The 22,200-nt window shown below is 41.1% G+C and overlaps 1 protein-coding gene across 1 annotated transcript in view; it reads left to right on the top strand.

The window, feature by feature from the left end:
* COLQ (collagen like tail subunit of asymmetric acetylcholinesterase) overlaps window positions 1-22,200 on the top strand; it is a 47,676-nt gene that overhangs the window by 5,657 nt on the left and 19,819 nt on the right. Inside the window, exons 2-11 of the mRNA XM_058833286.1 lie at window positions 6,802-6,914; window positions 8,867-8,962; window positions 11,775-11,819; window positions 12,552-12,578; window positions 13,972-14,043; window positions 16,441-16,503; window positions 17,442-17,468; window positions 18,066-18,110; window positions 18,839-18,874; window positions 19,759-19,839. Of these exons, the coding sequence (XP_058689269.1) occupies window positions 6,802-6,914; window positions 8,867-8,962; window positions 11,775-11,819; window positions 12,552-12,578; window positions 13,972-14,043; window positions 16,441-16,503; window positions 17,442-17,468; window positions 18,066-18,110; window positions 18,839-18,874; window positions 19,759-19,839 (605 nt within the window). The remainder of the gene's footprint in view (window positions 1-6,801; window positions 6,915-8,866; window positions 8,963-11,774; window positions 11,820-12,551; window positions 12,579-13,971; window positions 14,044-16,440; window positions 16,504-17,441; window positions 17,469-18,065; window positions 18,111-18,838; window positions 18,875-19,758; window positions 19,840-22,200) is intronic.

Here is a 22,200-nt window from a genome sequence, read left to right as displayed (position 1 = left end):
ACAGTCTGTGACTTCACATTTTAGCCTCCTTGCATTTGACAATCTGTTTCCTATCAGACACTGAGGCTTCCCATGGGCAGACTACTGGCACAGAAGCACCAGCAGTGTGACTGCAGCAAAAGAAACAGCTAGTTTTAGTTAAAACCAAAGAAAAGTATCAGCTGTGTTCAGACAGGAGGACATTTGTTGTCACAATAAGCAAACCCTGTTTCCCTGCAGTCTTTAACTCCTGGCACTAGGATGGTGTGTGGCTGCAGAATCAGCCGTGGTGCAGCACAGCACTCAGCCAGGATGCAGCTGGGAGATCTGTCTTGTGCTGCAGCTCAGAAGGTAGAAAAGAACAGGGCAAGACCTTCATATCTAGGGAGAATGGTTTGAGGAAGATCAGAAATAAAGAACAGAGGAAAAACTCTACAGGAATTAACAAACCCCAACCTAGGTGCTCTATTTCGTCTCCTCTCCAAGGAAATCTACCCCTTTAATGGAAAGGAAATTGTGGGGACTCTTTCTGTAGTCACACACCTGTGATGCTAAAAGAGCATTTGGGAAGACAAGATGGGTGTAGGAAAACCACAGAGGAGAAATGAGGCAGTGAGGGGAAAAGAGGTTAACCATTTTCCTCAGGAACTTGCAAGAGGGTATGGATAAATGCAGGCTTCTGGGGAATGCTCACAAGTAAAGGCAGTGCTACATTTTCAGTTTTCTTCTACCCAGGGAAGCGGTGACAGATTATCAGCTTCTGGATACAAAGTTAACAATTTTTTTATAATATAAAGTCAGTATATAGTTGGGTTTTTTGGTCAAAGGCAGGGGAATAAAGTCAGCTGGCCTGGGAATCTCTTGCAGCAAGGGGGCTGTGAGGAGTTAATCCAGCTGATGGCAATGAACTTTCAAAGAAGAATTGAGAGGCTTTTCTCTGAAGTCTTTTTGAACACACAGCAACACCCACAGTCTCATAGGGATTGCCTGGGACTGTCTGAGCATATGGTGGAGCAACATCAAAGTCAAGTACGTGTTTGATCCATGCCAGCACTGACAGATTATGATCTTGCAGTTGCAGAAGGGTGGAACTGGTGTCTCTCAGCTCGGTTGCTACTGATCTTACACAAAGTGGGAGAGGACTGTGTGGCAGTGAATGACATGTAGAAGTCTTTCAGGGCTGAAGCAATATCTATCCTGCTTTAATCTTTAGTGCTTCAGGCTCTTCTAGAGATTATGGTAAATTCTTGGGCTTTAATACTCAGAGTATTTACAGTATTGCTCTGGTGTGATGAGCAGTGGAGTTTTATGATCTGGCTCATAAAGTGATTGAGATGAGGTATTGTAATTCACCGGGTTGGAAGGCTGTTTCTGGTACCCCTGGACTTGGGGGACTTGCATAACTTCTCTGTGCTTCGGTTTCTCATGAACTGATGGGGAGTGAATAGAATTGTCAACATTGTTTAGCAGTGTCTAGAGCTCTGGAGCTCTGCAAGTGAAAGGCAATAGAAGGAAAACTGCACAGAATAGCCCTGTCATGATTATTGGGATTTATAAAACAACAGGTTTATTTTACAAAACTGTTTTATAACCCACTGAAGTGTTATACCCATTAGATTTTACTGGCATTTTTCATTGTTTTGAGAAACAGAATGCCCAGCCAACACAAGTAAATCCTCCACTCTCTCTCTCTTCCTGTACTGATCTCAGAATTTTCCTTCTGCAATCAGTCTGAGAGAACAGTGTATAACCTTCTGGCATACATGTTGTCCTCATACGTGCACATACACACAGATAAAATGTCTGAAATTTTACATACAGGGACTAAGAGGCTTTTCCTTTGCTTAAAAATCCCGCAGGCCCCTTTGCTTTCCCACAGCTTGCCGCATCTGCAGAGTTTTCTAGGGCTGACCTCAGAGATGCAGCCAGCCCTTGCTCCCCAGCCAGGCAGCCAGAGATGCTGAGGGACGTGGGCTAAATGTTAGGTGGGGATGGAGGGCAGAGTGTCCTTGCTCCTGTGGCCAGGTGGATATCCAGACCCGCCGCCCAGGCAGCGTGCCAGGGATCATGCTGCTGTCAAGCTTTGTGAACACTGGCTGATTTTTAAATACATTTATTTATGACAGTTTCTGAGTGTGCATCAGCTGGTAAAGTGCTGCTGCCACAGCCTGTGGTCCTTCAGAGATTAAAAATGGAGCACTTCCAAATTTTTATGAGATTTTCTTGACTGTGCTAGTTTAACCTTTAGAACTAGGTGGTCTTTTTCAGCCTAAAGAATGCTATGATTCTATTAAAAGAAACCTGCAAGGTTTCATCTGGATTTCTTAATTTTCTAAAATTAATTGAAATAATTTCTGATCTGCTTTGTTCTGTTTCTTAAAGAGTCTGAAGCCCATCTTAAACAAAAGGAAACTAGTGGCAGGGGAGAGCTGCAGCTCTGTGTCTCATCTTGTAACTCCCATGGGAATTTCACCACCTCCTCTACACAGACACCATTACCTAATCTTGAAATATTTCTTTGGCATATTAAATCTGGTTTATAGGAAAGGATATATTTAGGCCATCAACTATAAGGTCCAAGTTCAAAAACATACTGAGAGATGCAGACAATTCACTAACTTGACTGTTCAACCCAGCTCCAAACACAAGCTGTATTCTCATCTCTGCTTATATGTCCTTAAAGCACACTTTGGGCCAAAAAGTTACCTGAAACACACATTTTAAAGAGGCATATATTGGTAATGCTGGAACTTATCTTCGGTGTTTTAAAGGAGAGCTTAATACCTGCATCTGCTCTGTAAATAAAAGCACCTTGGACAAGCTCTTAAGCTTTCCTAACTTAAGAGGAAAACATTCCCTAGTCGCTTGCAGTAGATGTACAGGCTGGAGCTGAGTGGCTGCGGCCTGTGGTGCTCTGCTGTCCTGGCAAAGAGGCTAAGAGGAGCCTGAATGAATGACAACAAAGCAGATGAAAGGCTCAGTTTCAGCTGGACAAGCTCACATTCATTAACTGGCTGGTCTGCCCAGCTCGTTTATTATTAATTCTGAGTGGCATCCGAGTGGGAGAAGCATCTGTGATGGGTGTCAGCCGTCAGAGTGCTCCATCCAGCAGAGCCCTGCCTGTCACAGGCTGGGCAAGCCACCAGCCCTGCTGTCAGGGTGAGAAGACTTTGGATAATAGCTCAGCTTCCCATCAGGGCTTGCTGGATCAATGTGGTCATAAATAGGAAGGGAAACACATGTTAAGTATCCTTTTCCTTTCTTGTCCTTTCCTCCCAGCGTTCAGCCTACAGCTTTGTGATTTTAGGATGAAAGTCACTTTCATGGTTTATTTATGATTTTTTTTTCAATGAAATCCTGTAAATCTGACTTGAATCCGGGGCAGGATATCTCTGGTATTTCTGTTGTGACTGTGGGGTTGAAGATTTCTCTAGGATCTGCCCTGGGAGGCCTCATAGACCTCATATGAGCCCCACTCCAGGGGACTCAGCCTGGGTGAAGGCTTCTCTCTACCTCTGTGTGGTACCAGCTTGAAGAAGAGTTCCCCAAGTCCAGCTATGGTCACAAGAAATCTGCAGGAACAAAAGACAACATCACACTTTATCTAAAGTATGTTGTTTTCTGAAGCTACCGTTGGTAGTATACCCATAGATTTATAAAGTCACTTTCTTGTTGAATTGGATTAACCATATAAATATGGTTATAGCCTTAACCATAGCCTTAACCATAAAAATAACCGGAGAATGTAAATACATTCTATTTCAAAGGTGGCTATTTTAATTTTTATGCTCTTTGAAAACAATTGCCTCTTGGACAAGTCCTAAGAGGATATTTTCATTTTGTCTTTTTTTTTCCTTATTGAACATGTTTGGCACTGAAGTTGTTGAAAGAGCAGCTTCTGTATGAGATATGTAAATGCATGCTCTGTGTAGGCAGGGTCTTCATATTTCACAGAAAACCATGACAGTCCTATTCTTGGGCTGAGATTTTTTCCACTGATGGGGACTGGAGTATTCTGAGGCTGTGTTTAGCAAACAAAGCTAACCTGGAGCCTACAAATATGCATTGCATTTGCAGAGAGCCTGTAAGGCTGCCAAGGTAACCTTTTTGTGAGATAAATCAAGGCAATACTGTAATGGTTGTGCATCTTGGACCTCTAGCACTTTCTGACAAAATCAGTACCAAAGAAATGTGGTGCTTCCTGGAAGATCAGATTATAGCAGTCATACCTGCAGTCCCTTTGTGAATAATTCAATTTTTTGCTCCTTCTTCTGTCATATCACCTGTCATACCTGAATGGGGAAGGTTCTTTGACCTAGAATCAGTCTTTTCTTAAATCTTTGATTGAGAATGGCACCTTCCAGACTATAGCCAGGGTTACTGATGGAGCCCCTGAAATATTAACTACTCGAGTCATTACATAATTGATACCTGTCCTATATAGCAATATCTTTACTATTAATGATACATAATTACTTGATATATAATGATAGTGTCGATCAGAATTTAGTATCTATCTATTGTAATAACATCTATTAGTAATAGTGTCTAATAATATCTACAGTAGTAGTATCTATTTCTGTTGCTGGTAGTTAGATTTTGCTTGGCTCCACATTGAGATCAGTACCTGCTATCACTGCTCATACCAGCAAACCCAGAGTGGGCTTCACCCTGACTTGTGTTACAGTTTCATAACATGATGAAGACTAAAATTAGGGACTATTTTTTTTACCATCTCGGTTAGCTATAGTGCTTCTCACAAGAAAGCTGTCCTACAGATTTTCAGGCTTTTCTTCTAAAAAGGAGAATCCAAATTTTTTGTAACCCAGGACTGGAATGTACACATGAGGATGCGATAAATACAATATTAGAACTATAGCTGTACATCTATATTTAATCTTATATTTGCAAAATATTTCAAGAACAACACTTTTTTTTTTTTTAAGTAGCAGTACAACTGCAGTAACATAAACCTTTTTCTGCAGAAAACAAGCTGCTGGTAGTTATCTCTTAGCACCTAAGCCACATCAGGCTAGTTTTGATATCCTTATTCTTGTTGAATGATAATAATCCTACTGAAATCTTGTCTAGATCATGAAATGAGGTGATACTAAGAAAGATTACATTGGGATATGGCCTAAAATAAAGTAATAATCACGCTTTATACCCTGTTAAATTACAAGCTGTCCATTACCTTAATACTGCACTATTTTGTCGCAATGCAATAGGTTGAAATACAATCCTGAAACTCAGACAACTGCAGAAGTTGCGTGTTAAAAATTGAAAAATTTATTTACAGCTGCGTAAGTGTGACTGAATTCAGGTTAAGCCAATACAAAACTTAACTCTTCATATCTTTGTATTTTATTACTTGTAAGTTCTGGAGACAGGTGACTCGTACCTCTGTTTATTTTTTAAAGGACATTGGCATTTTCAGTACGTATTCAAAGCTTTAAAATAAACAATATACCATTTCTTAATAAATCTGCCTTTCTCTTAAATTGAAGTTTTTGACTGAGTTTCAAACTCATGAGGAAAAGCTGAGAAAGAGTCTTCACTATGGACACTTCCAGAATTCAGTTGACTTGGGTATCAAAGGTATCATCACAAATAGCGTTTTAACAGAGGAAAAAAATCTGTATGACATGAACTACCCCTGGTAGCTGAATCCCACTCCTCTGGGCAGCTCTTTTCTGTGCATCAGGACTGAGAAAATAATGTCCCCAATAACATGGGATGGTGAAACTGAGGTAATGTATTTTCTCAGACATTTGAAAAACTAGAAGTAACTCTGTTCTTCCTTTACCTTGAGACATGACCAATATCCAGCCTGCAATTGATTTGTTCACAAATCTAGCAATTTCATCAGGTTTGTCTTCCCAGAAACTTAATTTAGAGATTTTCTATTAATACCAGATACTTCACCATAGGCTTTTCTTCTTGGCTCCCTGCCACCTTTCAGATCAGACACTCATTTCAGCTGCCACTAGCCAGAGGGAGAAACCAACAAGCATGAATAAATATTTGCTATCCTTGGCAAAACCTTTGAAGGAGGTTCTCACTCTGATCAGAGATGTGTTTCCCAAGAAATAAATAAGATTCAGGAACAAAATGCAGTGTATAAATGCACCATCTTAATATCTTCCTTTGTGAATTTTGGTCACAGCTTCTTATATTTTGATGGAAGTTCACCTCTCAGAAAACATCAAACACACTGCCAAACACAACTGAGGTCTTGTCTTACCAGTCAGTCTGTGACAAAGGTATCTGCTAAGCTTGGGTTGTGGGGTATTTATTCTTAAGGATGATGCACAAATCAGGAATATGACAACCTGGTTGCATTTCCAGAGGAAATATGAGGAAATGTGTTGTGGAACAGCTTCACACTTCCCACTTACCATGGAAGTGCCAAAAGTGATTCAATTCACAGGGAAGGTGATGGCCAACAGCACTGAGAGCTTTCCTGGTGGCAAGTGGGATGTAACAGGGACCAGAAGATGCTATTTGCAACAGACTTTTGGAACAGAGAGTAGAGAAAACAATAAATGTTTGATTCATTTTCTAATGTCACCTATCTGGAATTTTCAAGATTCTGCCTGTGTCAGAACCACATTCGGAGCTTAACACTCTCCATATCCTTTGGAACAAGAAGGAACTTAGAGACTTAAGGGTCCACCAGGTTTCTTAAATCCCTTCTTGGATTACAGCATTGCAATCAATGCATACAGGATGTAGGACAATACTGTGAAATGACAACTTCTCTTATTCTGAAAGAAATGATTGTGCTCTTCAAGACAACAGTTGAGTGTTTGTATTGAACAGATCTCCCTTGTTTGGAACAGAAGAAGCAGCTCAACTGCAGAGCATGCTGCCTCCTTGGCCCTCCTCCACCGCCCTTGTTCCCACCACCGTACTTCAGGCACAGCTGGAGCACTGTAAGTGTGGCTTTTACTTCTTTTACACGAGTTGTAATGACAAAGAATGAAGCATTGTCTCAAGCACATTGTGGTGTCACTCAGCAAACCTGCCCGGCTGTGCTGATAAGGCTCTGTGAGGACAATCACACAGCATCCCAGACTGGGGCTTGAAGTAAATATCAGATAGATCAAGGAGTGGCACGAGGCTGGATTTGTTCCTGCAGTTAATTCGATTAACTTAGAATATTTTCCTTACTCTATTTTGAAACCTTCTTAGAGTAAGGCAATCCTGATCCAGAGGAAATGGCAATGCAGTAAACCAGTAAGGACAGAAAGGTAAATCAAAAAATCATCCTGCACAATGATTTCAGAGTAGATGTAGATGTAGACGTAGATGTAGATGATGTAGATGTAGATGTAGATGTAGATGTAGATGTAGATGTAGATGTAGATGTAGATGTAGATGTAGATGTAGATGTAGATGTAGATGTAGATGTAGATGTAGATGTAGATGTAGATGTAGATGTAGATGTCCTGGTCTGCATCACATTTGCCTTACCTAGTAGGTGAAAGGAAGGTCCTGAAATCATCCTGTGGAGTCTATTCCCCACCATTTCATTTTGCAGAAACACATATGTGTTTGAGATGCTGGTATGCAGTTTTCACTCACCCACCCATGCACAAACCTGCCATGTGTGATATATGTCCATAAACATATGCTGACATAAGCATGATACAATGGGAATATGACACAGCAATTTGCCCAAGTCCTCTTACTGCAGGTTCTGCTAACATATTCTCCACCCCAGCATAAAGAATTTTTCTACCTACTCAGTAATTCCTGTTCCTTAATTTTAATACTCATTTACCATATACAAACACTGCAATTATTGCTAGAGTTCCGTAAATAATGATTAGTAAGATGTCAGGCAAGAAGTAACCCAAGAAAATGTACAGTGTAAAACCCCCATTGCCTTCTGATTGGTCAGGATTGAACTCAGGGTGCTGTTCTCTCCAGACCAAAATACACTTGCCTTTGCTTTCCTCATCACCTCCCCTGCCTGTGCCTTGATTTCCACAGAAAGGAGATCCAAAGACAAGATCTCTTTAGGAATGTTTTGTACTCCTTCAGTAAGAATCAGACAGGAACCAGGGTCCCTGAGATTCCTGCAAGCATTTTAGAGAGTAATCTGAGCCTAAAATCACCCTCCAGACCATCTCCCCATAAAAACATGATATGAAAATAAGCAGTTACGAGCAGGGTGGGAGCCATGTGAATTAAGCTATGAGCAGCTTGTTCTCTGGAGCCTGTAGTCAGAGCTTTACTGGAAAGTGGCCTTTCTCTTGGAAGCTGAAGATCAGTTGTTTTAATCCAGTGTTTCTGGCTCAGTGTTCATCTGTGTTTCCAGGGGAGATCACTTTTGTCACATGACATAAACAAGGCATTTCACTCATGAAAGCTTAATATTGAAGTCAAGAGATCAGACATTCATTGATCATTTAAGGCACTGGCTCTGCACTGCAGTGAATGAATGCCTCTGGGTTAGTATCTTCTGGAGCGAAGTTCATGCTGCCTGTGCCCTCCCTGAGTGAAGTCTCTATTATTAGAGAAAAGATGCTATTCCTGGAGAAGAGCTGCTGCTGGCAAAGTGGGACAGAGAGGGCAGGGTCAGGTCTAAGAATAGGCCAGGGTCCCACGCTGGCTCAGAGGGGCAGCCAGGCTGTGATGTGCCTCTGTGAGAGGAGAAGGAGGAAGAGGAGGAGGGGAAGGAAGCATGGGGCAGGAGGCTATGCTGAAGTGTTAATGTTCAAGCATCCATGAAGATAACATTGTGACAAGCCCCAGACTTCTCCCAAAGGGAGCAAATAAACTCTTTTGAGACTGTAGTGTATGGCAGCTGGATTTTTATGCATTTCTCCAACAGGCTACATGTGGCTGCATGTTCACTCATATGTTTGATGTTTCATAGAAGCTGGATATGGAGGAGTTGTGTCATGAGCTCCAGATAATACAGGCTTCCTCTCTGCCTGAATCGCACTGTTCTGCAGGGCCTCCTGGCCCCCAGGTGAGTGATGCATGTGTGATGAAACCACATCGTTCTCTCACTTGCTCCAAAGTCCTTACAAAGCTCTGAAACACATGAAAATGTTTTTTACCACTCAATAAGCATGCCAAGATCTGGTTTAACTTCATTTTGATATGACTTTGCATATATCATGTAGGCTTTTTACCCTATGTTCTCATCCCTGCCGTACACAGTTCATTCTGTTTCAAGTTCACCCTTCATTTTTGAGTTTTACAGAGGGTAGCACCCTTCAAAAACCACAGATTTGTCATCACTTCCTTCAGAGGCTCCTTGTCAGTTTTTTCTTTGCTTTAGACTCTGTTCTTCTTTTTTGTGAGGACAAGAGCCTGTGGAGTGGATACACAAGGGATAAAATGGACTAGGATGTTAGTGGAGTACATCCCTGAGAAGGCAAACATCTACAGTAAAATCAGGGACGAGGAGGGGCTTAGCAGGGCATTGGGGTGGGATTCAGGAGGTACAGAGTCTCCTAGCTTGACTGCAACTTCTCTGTCTCTGACTTGCTGGATAGCCTCAGACCAGTCTTTTTAACCTCATGCCTCATTTTCTACAGTTTATTCTTTCAGAAATCTTAGAATCATATAACCATTTGAATTGAAAGGGACCTTTGAAGGTCAGCAAGTACAACCTCCCTACAATGAAAAGAGACAATACAACTAGACCAGGTTGCTCAGAGCCCCATCCAACCTGGCCTTCTTCTGAGGAGATGAACCACCCTAGAGGGATGTTTTTTGTGAACATCGCTGTATTGTTGAGAGGATCAGCTGTTTGCCTTTCCATGCTTGTTCCCTCCAAAGAAAGTGGAGAGTTTTTGTAGAGAGGCACTTCCAGTTCCTGCTGGGGCACAGGCAGTGCCAATCCATGTGCTGTGCCTGGTGCCTTGGGACAATGACCTTCCTCAAGCCCCCTCAGTGCCAGTTTATTGCCATACAGCCAATAGCACACATGGCACAGGACCTGTGCTCAGCAAAGCTGTGACTGAGGCTTTGGCAGCCTGAGCAGGCAACAAGCAACCAAACACTACTTAAAAAGTAGGAACAACACAAGTAAAGGCTCACTAATGTGGCAAAAAGCTTAGCTTTAGTTATTTATAAGTCAGTACTTCAGAAGATAATTGGAGAGTCTAGAAGTTTTAAGGTGAAAGCCACAAAGTCTTCTTTTTCTAGAATCATTAGAATGGTTTGGGTTGAAAGAGACCTTAGAGATCACGTAGTTCCAACTCCCCATGAATTGTGTCTTTGTTGTTTTGCCAATTTGTCTTTGCTGAGATGCAGGATGAGAAAGATTAATTTAGGTAATGAGAGTGGAAGGGTGTGATCAGAAGTGATGCTTAGTGTTTGCTGAGTTCTGTCTTGAGGAAAGTCTTCTCTGCATTATGAAACAGCCTTCCAGTGGGATTTGCCATGATCCAGAGCTGCTGTTCATATGAAAAAAAAACACTTGTTATTTCAGTCTTTGCTAGACTGTCTTTAAAAAAAATAATCCTGTTGATAGCCTCTGAAGTCAGAAGACTTAAATTGCAAGAAAGTAATTTTAATTCTATTGTTCTACAAAGTCCATTGCTATAAATAATATTAATCTAGCAACCAAATGATCTACAATCCCTCCAAGAATATTTTTAAACAGAGCAGGCTGGCAGGTTTTATCATAACAGCAGACAGTAGGATGAGTATAACATGGCTTTGGAATTTTTAATTACAAATTGCAGGACGGTGCCTTGTACAGGGACAACGTAAGAACCAGCAGTGTTTTGGGAAATACTTTTGTGACAATGTCCACCTGCAAAGGAGACATCTAGTAATTATTTCTGAATTTTTCTGTAGCTTGCATGGGTTTCAGAGGAGTTGCAAAAGCTCATACTGTTGACTCATAAATGAATTTTAGTAAATTTTCATAAGAAGGAGAATTAGATTTGTAATGGTATGACTTTGAGTGTAATTCCTCCCATGTGTATCCTAAGGTACAAAGAAATAAATAAGATTACATTTGGTTCTGACTCTAATAGGGTGCATTGATTTTCACTACTGAAAACCTAAAATAACTCTACTCGCTAAAATGGAGTAATTTGGGTCAGGGGGTAGATTTTGCTCCTATTCATGTACAATTTGATCACATTTTGGACAGTATAAGACAGGCAGGATCCAAACCTGGAGTGAGTGATTTTTACTGTGAATCTAATGCTTCTCTGATGCAGACTCATGGGATTCTTTTCCTTAGTCATTTAAAAGTAAAAGGTGATCTGTGAACCAAAGCCTTCTAGAAATAAATCTGTTTTCTAGTGGTTTATTTCTGAGAAAGGTGTTCAAGGTCTTCCTGGATTAAGAAGTCTCCTGGAAGGAGAATCAGCCTTGTTTGACAGAGAGAAATATTTTCAGAATTCAGAAATGGCAGCAATCTTCCATGTCCATCCCATCCTGAAGAGTCCAGCCCACATGTTTTATGCTACTTCCCTTACCACCCCTAGGGCTGACCTCTTTTTCCAGCTGATGTGGTGTCTCCATGTCCTGGTTGCTAATTCTTCAGGACTCTGATAATTTCTCATCTTTCATTTGCCCCAGGCTTGTTTTTCTTGTGGGTTCTCCTCATTTATGTGATTCCCCTGCCCTTCCCATGTCAGTCCAACTCTGCATCCTGCCAGTTCAGCAGTGGCACAGACCTGGTGTTTGGAGGCCACTTTCAAATACAACACCCAACACCTCAGGTCCCAGGAAACACATACAGGGTCAAGGGCTGATGGAAGACAAGCGCCTCACTAATGCAGTTTAATAATAGCATTCATGTTCCTCCCTAGGGCCCACAAGGAATACCTGGTATAATGGGACCAAAAGGGGAGAAGGTAAGTGTCTGTTGTTATGGAGTTTGATGTGTTTTTGAGGAGAAAAGAAGCAGGGGAGGGTGTTCACTTCTTTCTTTGCCCTTTTAGTGAATGGTGGGCCTTATGAATGGAGGGTTTAGCTTTAATTAGAATGTATGAATTGGCATGAAGCTATAATTTAAAACTCAGTCTTTCTGTGTTCATTTTCATTTATGTATTTTATGTCTTCTTTTGGCTGTGACATCTCAGGTGCTAAAGTCAGCAATCTTACTGACTCAAAGGCCTTTGAGCTCCCTGTCCCTCTGGGAGGACGTGATGAGCAGAGCTCTCCCATGCAGTGTGAATTGGATGGGACAGCTCAGGTGTTAAAGCTGCCCTATATGTTATGTTTTCAGATGTGCAAAGATTTGCTCCATAATGATGCCTAAAGGGCCTTACAGCTGAAGCTGAGCACCTAATTGTGTGCTTTGTTATAGAAGTTGACTGTAGATTCAGGGCTGAGAGCACAGGAGAGACCAAGGAGCTCTGATACAGTAATTCTTCTCATTTTACCTCTGCAAGCTCAGTCTTGATCACAAAGATATTTACAGTGTTTTGTTTGGTGGTATTTGTTCATTTGTTTGTTTGGGGAAAGGGTTGTGGGCTTGCTTGTTTGTTGGTTTTTTTTTAATAGAAATGCATTGATGCATTGACTTAAGAGCCACTGTGCTTCATGTGCTGCCTACAGGACTGACATATTCCTTTCTCTGGCAGGGGGAGATTGGCAGGCCTGGAAGAAAGGTATGAACAAAGGTGCTGTCTCAGAAATCCATCTAATATTTAACAGCAACTGCCAGACAGGGGTGCAGACAAGAGTTCAAGAAAAATTAGCTAATGTTGAAGTTTAGCCTGATTGTGCTTCTATCACTGGCCTTCAGAGTAGGGAGCTTCCAGTGCAGGGCTGGAGAGCTGTCCCAGCTGGCTTGAATTTGACAAATCCCCTGAGTAAAAGCACAGAGAGAAGCCGAAGAGTGGGACATTACCTGGAATGTCTGTGTGGAGAGGGGAAGCAGATTATGGGAGCTATTATAAAAGGTGTTCCAAAAAAAACACAGAGCAAAATCAGACTTTTTACTCTTCCAAAGTCTAAACAAGGCTCAGCCACATACCCCTGAAGAAGGAACAACCATTAATGATTACCCTTCCAGAGCTCTGGCACCAGTGCAAAATGCTGACTACAATCCTATGCTTGGTGACATATGAGCTGTGATATATTGTCAAAAATATGTGCCCCTACATGTGATGAAACAGAATATGTTATCTCAGTCACTAAGTACATCCATTTAATGTAATTAACTTTAAAGAAGACAGAAATGCAGGATGAAATCAGAGATATGCAGGGGGTGGTCACTAACTAGGAAAAGAAGTACCCTTCTAATAATATACCGAAGATTTTGACACCTTTCTAATAATATACCAAGGATTTTGACACCAACTACCAATCAAATAATTCAAGTAATTCAAATAAATATAAAACACATAAACAGGAGAGGTGATTTTCTTTAATCTATTTTTAAATGCCATACAGTAAACAAAAATATTATTAATATAAATTCAAGGGTTTGAAACAGCAATGTCTTCGAGAGAGTAACACACCAATCTACAAAGAAGTGCTTAACTTTAAACATGGTAAATCAACTTACTCTTCTGACAAAAACAAGTAGGTTCTGAAAGAGAAGTTGCTCAGGTTGGAAATAAAACTGTACAGCTCTCTTTAAAAGCTGTCCGGCCCATGAGAGTTCACTCTTGGCCCTGAATATCATGACGACATTTCTGAGATAATATTGTCAAGCAGTGTAATGCAGTGGAAGAGCATTAATCTGCAGCATCTTAGGAGATATTGAAAGAGTGATTTACAGGCAGTAATTAAAATACATAAATAACTGTATGTACATAGGTAGTTATTGCTAGTCATACAGTAGTTAATAAAAAGAAATTGTAGCTAGCAATGTAGGAATGTTCAGAATAAGGACCATAGTAACAGCAACAATTAGTTAAAGATTTGGTTCTGCTCTCAATATAAATTGGATTTGTATGGATATAAGTACACATAGGTCTTTTAATCCCCTGTCTGCAGTAACCAGTGTAGGAATGGTGTTTTATGAATCATTGTAATCAATGTTTTCCATTCAAGGGCAGACCAGGTCCCCCGGGCGTCCCTGGGATGCCAGGACCAGTAGGATGGCCTGGACCTGTGGGACCGAAGGTAAGGCTAAAATTCACATGGAGCAAATTGTTCAACATCACAATCTTGGGAAATCTCTAAACAGCCCCTCGCAGGAGGCTGGAAAGCTGTAGCAGTGCAAGGACAATGTGCTTGCTCCCTTTCTTACCCTACTCTGGAAAGTCTAGGGTTAGGTTACTCCACCTTCTGTCCAGACCCTGTAGCACTTCTCATATGGATTAAACATGTCTAAGGGAAATTGAAAATTAATACAATGAAGACTCACTGAGGTCTCACCAGTGTCCCACAACCACTCAAATCAGTGTTTCTAAACTGATTGCCATTGTTATGACTATTCTATATGAGGATCTCTTTGCCTGAAGATGTACTGGGAGCTCTTGTGATCAGAGGGAAAATACCAGGCTGATATCATGGGAAAGAGATGACCAACCATGAGAATGGCTGATCACACCTTTGAAGTTCATTCCCATACAAACAAACATTAATTCCTGTTATTTTTATCAACCAACAGCAGAAGAAATGACAGGAAGCACATTGCTACTGCAAAGTGGCTGCTTCATCTGCATTCATTACAAAAAAAAGCTTCAGGGTAGTCTTTTAGTAACTACTGGCTTATGCAAAAGGTGTAACAGCTCTTCATAGTATCTGTGGTTTATGGAGCTTCTACCAGGACTTTTGAGACAACTTGCATTTCTTCAATCCAGGATGCATTAGGCTAAAGGACTGCACACAATGCCTAGCTTGAAACAGCTTTTTCTGGTAAATCTTTGACTCTTCATTTGCTCTGTGAAGGTTGATGCCCCCACCTCAGAGGATGTGGTGCATTGGCTCTTGATACTGCAAGAATAGTAGGAATTGACTTGTCAATTCAAGCCACATGTGGGAAGCAGACTTTCAAGATCTTCACAGCCATGTTAGATGAAGAACTTTGTATTATAGTACGTGGGGATGTAGGCAAGCAGCAAGAGAGTATGTACTTAAAAGAAATCAATGTTCACTTTGAACTGGGAGATGGGAAATGGTTTCCCCCAGAAACACATTGTATGTTATGATTTCCCACAGCAGGAGCAATGAGGGCAGAGGAGAAGTTCAATCAAATCCTTCCTTAATAGTCTTAGTGAAGGAAGAGAGCAAAGCAGACAGAAAACTCATACACTCAGTCTTCTCCTTGTGTAAGCGTTAGTTTTATTTATGCAGTCTTCCTAATTTTGATTCATCTCCTGTGTCTCATTAGTCTAGATTAGTCTATTACTATGCTTTTTCATCACACTCCTAGAAGCACACCTCATATTCAGTAGTAATACTTTTCCCTCATATTCAGTAGTAATACTTTTCCCTATACTTCAACTGCCAAGTCCTACTTGCTCTTTGATTATGAATCTGCTTTTATTGTCTCTTCTGATGCTGCTCTCCTCTATTCTTTAGGTAGGTTCACAGTTGCATTTCCTCCAGTCTTTATAAATTTCATTTTCCCGCCTGTCAGTGAAGGCTCCTGTTGAAGACAGTGCAGAAAATCTCTGTGGCCACTTCAGTTGGTTGTGTCTCTCCTTCCTTTCTCCCCATCTCTGACCTTCACCAACATCCAGTATTCTTCTTCACCACAGATATTTGCTGCATCCTCATCTTGCTGTAAATCTCCAGTAAGCTGTTATTTCAGGTTTTTTAACTCATATCCACTTCTATGGATATTTGCCATTTCTTCAGCTGGGTCTTCTTGTCTCCTCTTACTTTGACACAGCCTTACTTCAGTCCTTATTTCTCCTGCTTCATTCCTTCAAGTCTTGTCTGAACTTCTGCAGGGACAGCAGCCAATGGGAAAATCCTCTCCATTTCTTGGACAGTGAAAGAAAAGGAGAGTAAGAGCCAAATGTACTCTGCTGGTGGCACTGCTGCATGTCTGGGGGTCTATTCTATATTTCACGCTAGATATAATTAGCTGACAGCAGCCAGAGAAGTGGTTGTAAAGCTTTTTCATGATTTACTGGCTCCAAATGACTGTTCAGCACATGGTGCCTCAGAGCCACAATAAAAGCAGTCACTATGCCTCCACAAGCCATGAGGCATGCAGCAAAATGCCTTTCTTTTCTGCAGCTCAGTGGAGGTGGTGCTGGGTAGAGACAATGGACCTGCGTGCAGAAAAGGATGCACTGCTGATGGTGGTTTGCTTGCATGTCCTTTAATAACATCTGGGAAAACCAAAGCAAAAAGTTACCCGCACGAGAAAATGCAAATAGAAGAGTAAGATAACATGTGAGGGCTCAGGCAGAATACAATTGTAGCATAGACCCTTGTCCACAACGCTGCACCAAGATCAGGCTTAACTATTTGACATGAAAGCTGAACACTGAACTGTCAGACATTCAAATATGAACTCATCAGAAAGCCACATTCAATAACTGTCTTTATTGACCCCTTTAGGGTGAAAAGGGAGAGTTGGGTGTGATGGGATTGCCAGGTACAAGAGGACCAATGGGCTCCAAGGTTTGTTAACCAAACACTGCATTTTCAGACATTGGTTTCTAATGCTCTGCTGACAGCTGCTTCCCTCACGAATTTTCTGGAAAGCATTTATCAAGATATATGTTTCTAATACAGTTAAAAAAAATATGTTCTACATCAAGCAAAGTTATGTTGTCTGTTTGGGCTTGGCTGTGTTTTTGGCTTTTCATAAAAATGCTTTGGTATAAATTTCTGTAATTTCTTTTAAAAGCAAGCTCAGATATAATTGTATCCCACTAGAAAAATGGAGCTCTTAAGCACATCTGCAGCATTAAATCATGTCTGCAATGTTTTCCACCTGCCTCATAAGACTGTGGAGATAATTTTGGTCCCCTACTAGTCCGTACTAGGTCCCCCTAGTACAGGGCATATGTACTGACAGTTGAAATAAATTATGAAATAAGTTTATTCAAACAAAGGATTGGAAAGAAGAACTGAACACCTTTGTTTATTCTATGTTTCTTTACAAGAAACTCAGTTTTACATTAATGATCACACTAGATTTGTAAAGTATAACAAGTATGTTCCATGGGGGGGAAAAACAGCAAGCAAACAAACAAAACAGAAGGGGAAGATTATTGTTAAAATTATTTTAGATTATTAATAGTGGCATCTAATGCTTTATTTACTCTCAGTTATATTTTATTTCACTTGTTTCAATTTCAAGGCATAATCAAAGCTGCTGGCTTTACCTGGCTTTTTCATAATGGCTTTTGGGCTGAGTTGTCTTGCCTTTAATTCACATTTCATGGTTCTGTTTCAGTGCAACTTTAGGAGCTGTAAATATTCATTTGCCTTTACATGTTGATGCAATTAATTATTTGTGCTTCGTTCTTTTTCTTCACTTCAAAGTTTGAAAGTCCGGCTTCTTGGGTGATCTTGAAAGCGAGAAGCATTAAAATATCTATCATTCCCTTTAGGGTTTTCCTGGAACTAGAGGAGAAAAGGTCAGTGTGACAACAGAATAATGTATAATTTAACATCTGGGAATGTTAAAAAAAAATAGTAACTGTAGAAAGAAGGCTGAATTTTGATGAAGTCTGAAAGTCCCACTGAGAAATGAAGACACATATCGTGAAAGAGCACAGTCTTGTGTCTTGGGCTGGGGTGCTGAAGAAGTGAGTTTTACACCCTGTATCCTTGTGAACAAGTTGCTACAGTGAAACTCACTACGGGTTCCCCATCTGCACCATGGGTAAAATAATCCTTAATTGTTGGTCTGGTTTAGTTAGGTCACACACACTTTGGCACTGAGACACTTTGTACTCAAGATCTTACAGTGGGACCTGAACTGGGGAAAGAAGCCAACTGGGGGAAAAAAATCAAATTTGAAAGTATTATGTACAGGAAAGCATTTATTTGAAGTAATTACCTGGGGAGAATGAGTCCCTTTTTCCTACAGTCCTTAGCATCAATTCTGTTATGATGTCAGTCATGAAACATATTCTGCTGACTTCAATAACACATTGTATAGGAAAAATATTTTTTGCTTCTTTATGAAATGGTAGTAATTAGGCTGTTGTTCCCCTATTATCTCTCTTCAGGGATCCAGAGGTGACAGAGGCGACAAAGGAGTCAAAGGAGACCCGGTAATTTTCTTTTCCAGATGGCTGTGAATGTGCATCTGAGGATCAATGTGCCTCTGACAGTGAAAAACAGGAGGGGCATGGAGGAAAGCAGCCTGAAAGCATCTTCCAGGGAGGGCAGGAGTGCTGAGGGAAAGCAGTGTTCCCATCTGCTGTGAGGATGATGGGGCAGCTCCATGTCCATGTGCCCCCAGCCCGGTGCGCAGCGGCATTGATGAGTCACAGGAGGATTTCCCTGGAGGTCACCCCAGCCCCTCCTGGGCTGTGCAGCTTCCCAAAATGCTTTCAGCTGCTGATATGATAGTACCAGGAGGGGAAGAGGGGGAGAGATTCGTGGTTTGGGAGTTCTCTTGACTAAGAAAGGAAAAGTAAACTGCTTTTGGTGGAAATGGAGAAATGCCTTTCCCAGAGGCAGGCTTTGGGAGTTGTCCCGGTAACAGAGCTAACTGTAGACAAGAGAACAATCAGGACGATTTTACCAGAGAAACAGTAACTGCCAGCAGAGGATAAGACAATGAAGGCATTGACATGTAAGGGCACCATACAAGGCACTTTACAGTAAAATTTTGCTTATAAATCTCCACCTACTGCATTACCTGCAGTGCTGAGTCAACACAGGGGTTTTTAACTGATGGCCACACATGGCACTTGTTTTTTCCTTCCGAGGAAGGTGCTGCTTTGTCAAAGATCACTACACATTTTCTGATTATTTTTCTCCTTTGACTTTGTAGGGAGAAATAGGCTTTCCTGGAATGCTGGGACAAAAAGTAAGTGGATGTAGTATGTTGGGGAGTTGTGTTAAATTCTGAGACAGGGTCAATGAGTGGGTTCAGGGACTTCCCATATGGTGTAAGACATTGAAGGCCTTGCTTAGCAGTGACCAACACTGCCTGGACTTGACCAAATTCTTTAGCCTTTTTAGCTTGAGAAAACTCAGATTTAGCTCTTTGGTGTTGTTTCTCTTTTTTCCCCCAGATTGTTTGTTTAGTCATAATCTCCCTCCTGTTTAATTGCCCTAATTGATAGGGTTTTATTCACTTGAAACTAATAAATATTTCCTTCTTGATACTCTGAAACAAAATGGCACTGCTGTATATAGCAGTGATAACCCTAACCAGTTTTTATGTCATCATTATTCCGTACTTGAAAAACAATCAAAATCCAGATGCTGGCTTATGGAAAACCTAAAGGTGGATAATTTTATGACATAATCAAATTATGTCTCTGAAATTAGAAAAGGTATTAATAGTTGCTTCTACAGAGATTAGAAGATGAGTGAATTCACCTTCCCGTCCCTGAGTATTTTCATCACACATGCATCTTAACAGCAAAGCAAGATATTGCAAAGGGGTCAGAGACCTTTCCCAGCCTTGACTTCTCCAAGTTTCTTAAGCATGTTTCTGATCTCATTTGGCCTCTTCCTTAGGAAAGGATTTTTCAGGGTTATGTGGGTAAATTTCAGGAGCTTTTTCTTTTTACTTTACATTTGTTTTAAAATATTTCACAATAATTTTGGATTTCGAAGAAAGAAACGGTGCCAGAATTATCTAGAGGAATCATGTGAATGAAAACAGTGTGCATCTGCTGTCTTGTGTGAGGCAGGTATAGCCATGTACTTACCTCCTGCTTCCTTCCCTCTGCAACCACCAAGGGAGAGATGGGCCCCAAGGGACAATCCGGAGTACCAGGACACAGAGGACCTATAGGAAGACCTGGAAAACGAGGCAAACAAGTAGGACCACAGTGTTTCCTCTTCCTGTGACTCATGGCATCTGTATGATTGTGTGGTCTAAGCTCTTGTAGCATGTACTGTGTGGCGCAGGGGGTGGGCAGAAGCCCAGGAGCACCTCACAGGCATGCATAGGGGTTAAAGCCTCAGCCTCAGGGCTGGAGTCTTGTCTGCAGCATTCAGCTCCCTGCCCATGCAGCACGGGAAAAGTTGTTTTTATCCTGGATTGGTAATGAACTCATTTAATGCAATTCAAGCAGATCTTGAAGGCTTCCTTTGAATCCTAAGCAACACAGAGCTATGGTCCCAGCTCCACCTGACAGCTAGAGAGCTCAAAATTATGCCTAGCAGAGCTATATTTTCAGAGTTTCAAGTGAACTGTAAAGACTAGGAATTGTGTGTAAATTGGATACTGACTCCACCAATACAGCATGTCAGTGGCAGGGGCTTAGCTGGAAGCAGTTTATTTGCAGTCTTGTTATGCGCAGCATGGCAAGGAGAGGCATATCCCTGCAGTTTCACTGTTGCTCTGATGAGTGCAGGAAATAGCTGAAGTGATAAAGTAGCCAGTGTGGGGAAAAAATAAGAGTTGGGTGTTAGGGATGAAACAACAGACCCCCACATAAGCAACGTAAATCTCCTAGATGACCAGCAAGAAATATTTTTTTGTCCTAGATTTGACAGATTTCAAAAACTGTTGTGTGCTCTTTCATTTTTTGAGGTTTTGGTTTTTGGTTTTTTATTTTTGTAAACCTGGTTCATCTGTCCTGCCTGTGTGCTATGGAGTATCTTTCCACAATGTAAGACAAGAGAAGATGCAGCGCCTGCAGATCAACTTGAACACCATGCACTCCTTATTTGACCTTAGACATTTTGTCACCTTACACAGTGGCTTAATAAAAACGTAGTGGCATAAGCATGTCATAATTTAACACAACAATCAGTGTGACTTACAAAACTATAGTCGGGCCCTAGTCTGGTGTTTCTAGTCCCAAGGCTCAGTACACAAACCCCTTTCTGTTGCCCTGAAGGCAATCTTAGCATTGATTCAGCATGAAAAAGGCTTTCCCTCTCTGTAACCGGTGAACTTGCTATTTCCTTTCTTCTTTTCTAATCCTTTGAAAAAAACGGGAGTGGCATTTTAAGGCTCTGTGGGTCTGGCTGCCACCTTGAAGTGCTGTAGTTGTCTGGCAGCTTTTTCAGCTGAGAGGATAGTTTCCACCAGCATGGGGCCATTTCCTGTCTCTTGATCCAGCTGACATGCCTAGATAAAAGCAGCTAAATTAAGCAGGTGTCACTTCCACTTCCATTTCGAGATATGTCTTGATTAGCTCACTGACTTCTTCAAGTTTCCCTGCCTCTGGGCTAGGCTCTTCCTGAAAGGTAGCCAGGAGCTGGGAGTCACAAGTCACAGCCTTACGGCTGCTGACCGCGATATAACACCCAAAGCTTTATAACCTGGGAGCTGACCCCAAGCAAATCCAAGTTTAGGGTTTCAGTCTCCAAAAGGAGGAACGACTTAGGGATTTAGGTACTGCTACTTTGAAAGAAAGGACGTGAATACAAATGTTGTCAATGGGAAAAGCTTCTCCAAATGCCGTGGGTACATGTGAAAGATAAACAAGGCAAAAATATTGAACATCAACCCTTGCCAATATTATTTAATCCATCAGTACTAAGCAGCTGTCCCTCCAAAGCAGGAGACACAGGAAACAGGTTGTTTTCAGTCAGTACCTGTCTGACTGGCACCACCCTGCCTCTGTCAAATTGCTGTTGTGTGGGGGAAAGAGATTTCCCACAATCTTCTTTGGGGCTACAAAATCCTGGTCTGCCAGTTCTGTGTTGCATAATGTAAGAAGTAATTAGAGATCAGCATCACTGACATTCACATAAATCCTGAAATATTTTTATGGCTCAGGACTTACCTAATGGGATTAAACAAAGCAAATATTCAATTAGTTCTTTATAGGCCATGGCAAAATCAGCCTTCCTCTGCTGAAATGGTGCAAGTGACATTCAAACTTATCCACAGGATGTAACATATTGTATAACAACAATTATTTCACTATGTATTACTATATATGCTTTGCTACTCTTAAATTAGAAGTGCAATCATTCATTGTATGATTCAGAATGTACATTAACCTGGAATTGCACCATTCTCTAGGAAATAATCTCCTTTGTCATTAAAAGAAAGCTTACACAGTACATATAATTTTTATTATGCTAAATAACATTTGCAGTTACATAAATATCTAGTCAGATATTTAAACTTTAAGCTATGTAATACGCTTCTGAAATTTAAAGCTGAGAAATCCAAGCCTTGGAGAGTATATGAGCTGGAGGATAAATATAGTTATTTTT

This window comes from Poecile atricapillus, chromosome 2, assembly GCF_030490865.1.
Source record: "Poecile atricapillus isolate bPoeAtr1 chromosome 2, bPoeAtr1.hap1, whole genome shotgun sequence".
NCBI classification, from domain to species: domain Eukaryota; kingdom Metazoa; phylum Chordata; class Aves; order Passeriformes; family Paridae; genus Poecile; species Poecile atricapillus.
This window is presented reverse-complemented; position numbering and strand designations above follow the sequence as displayed.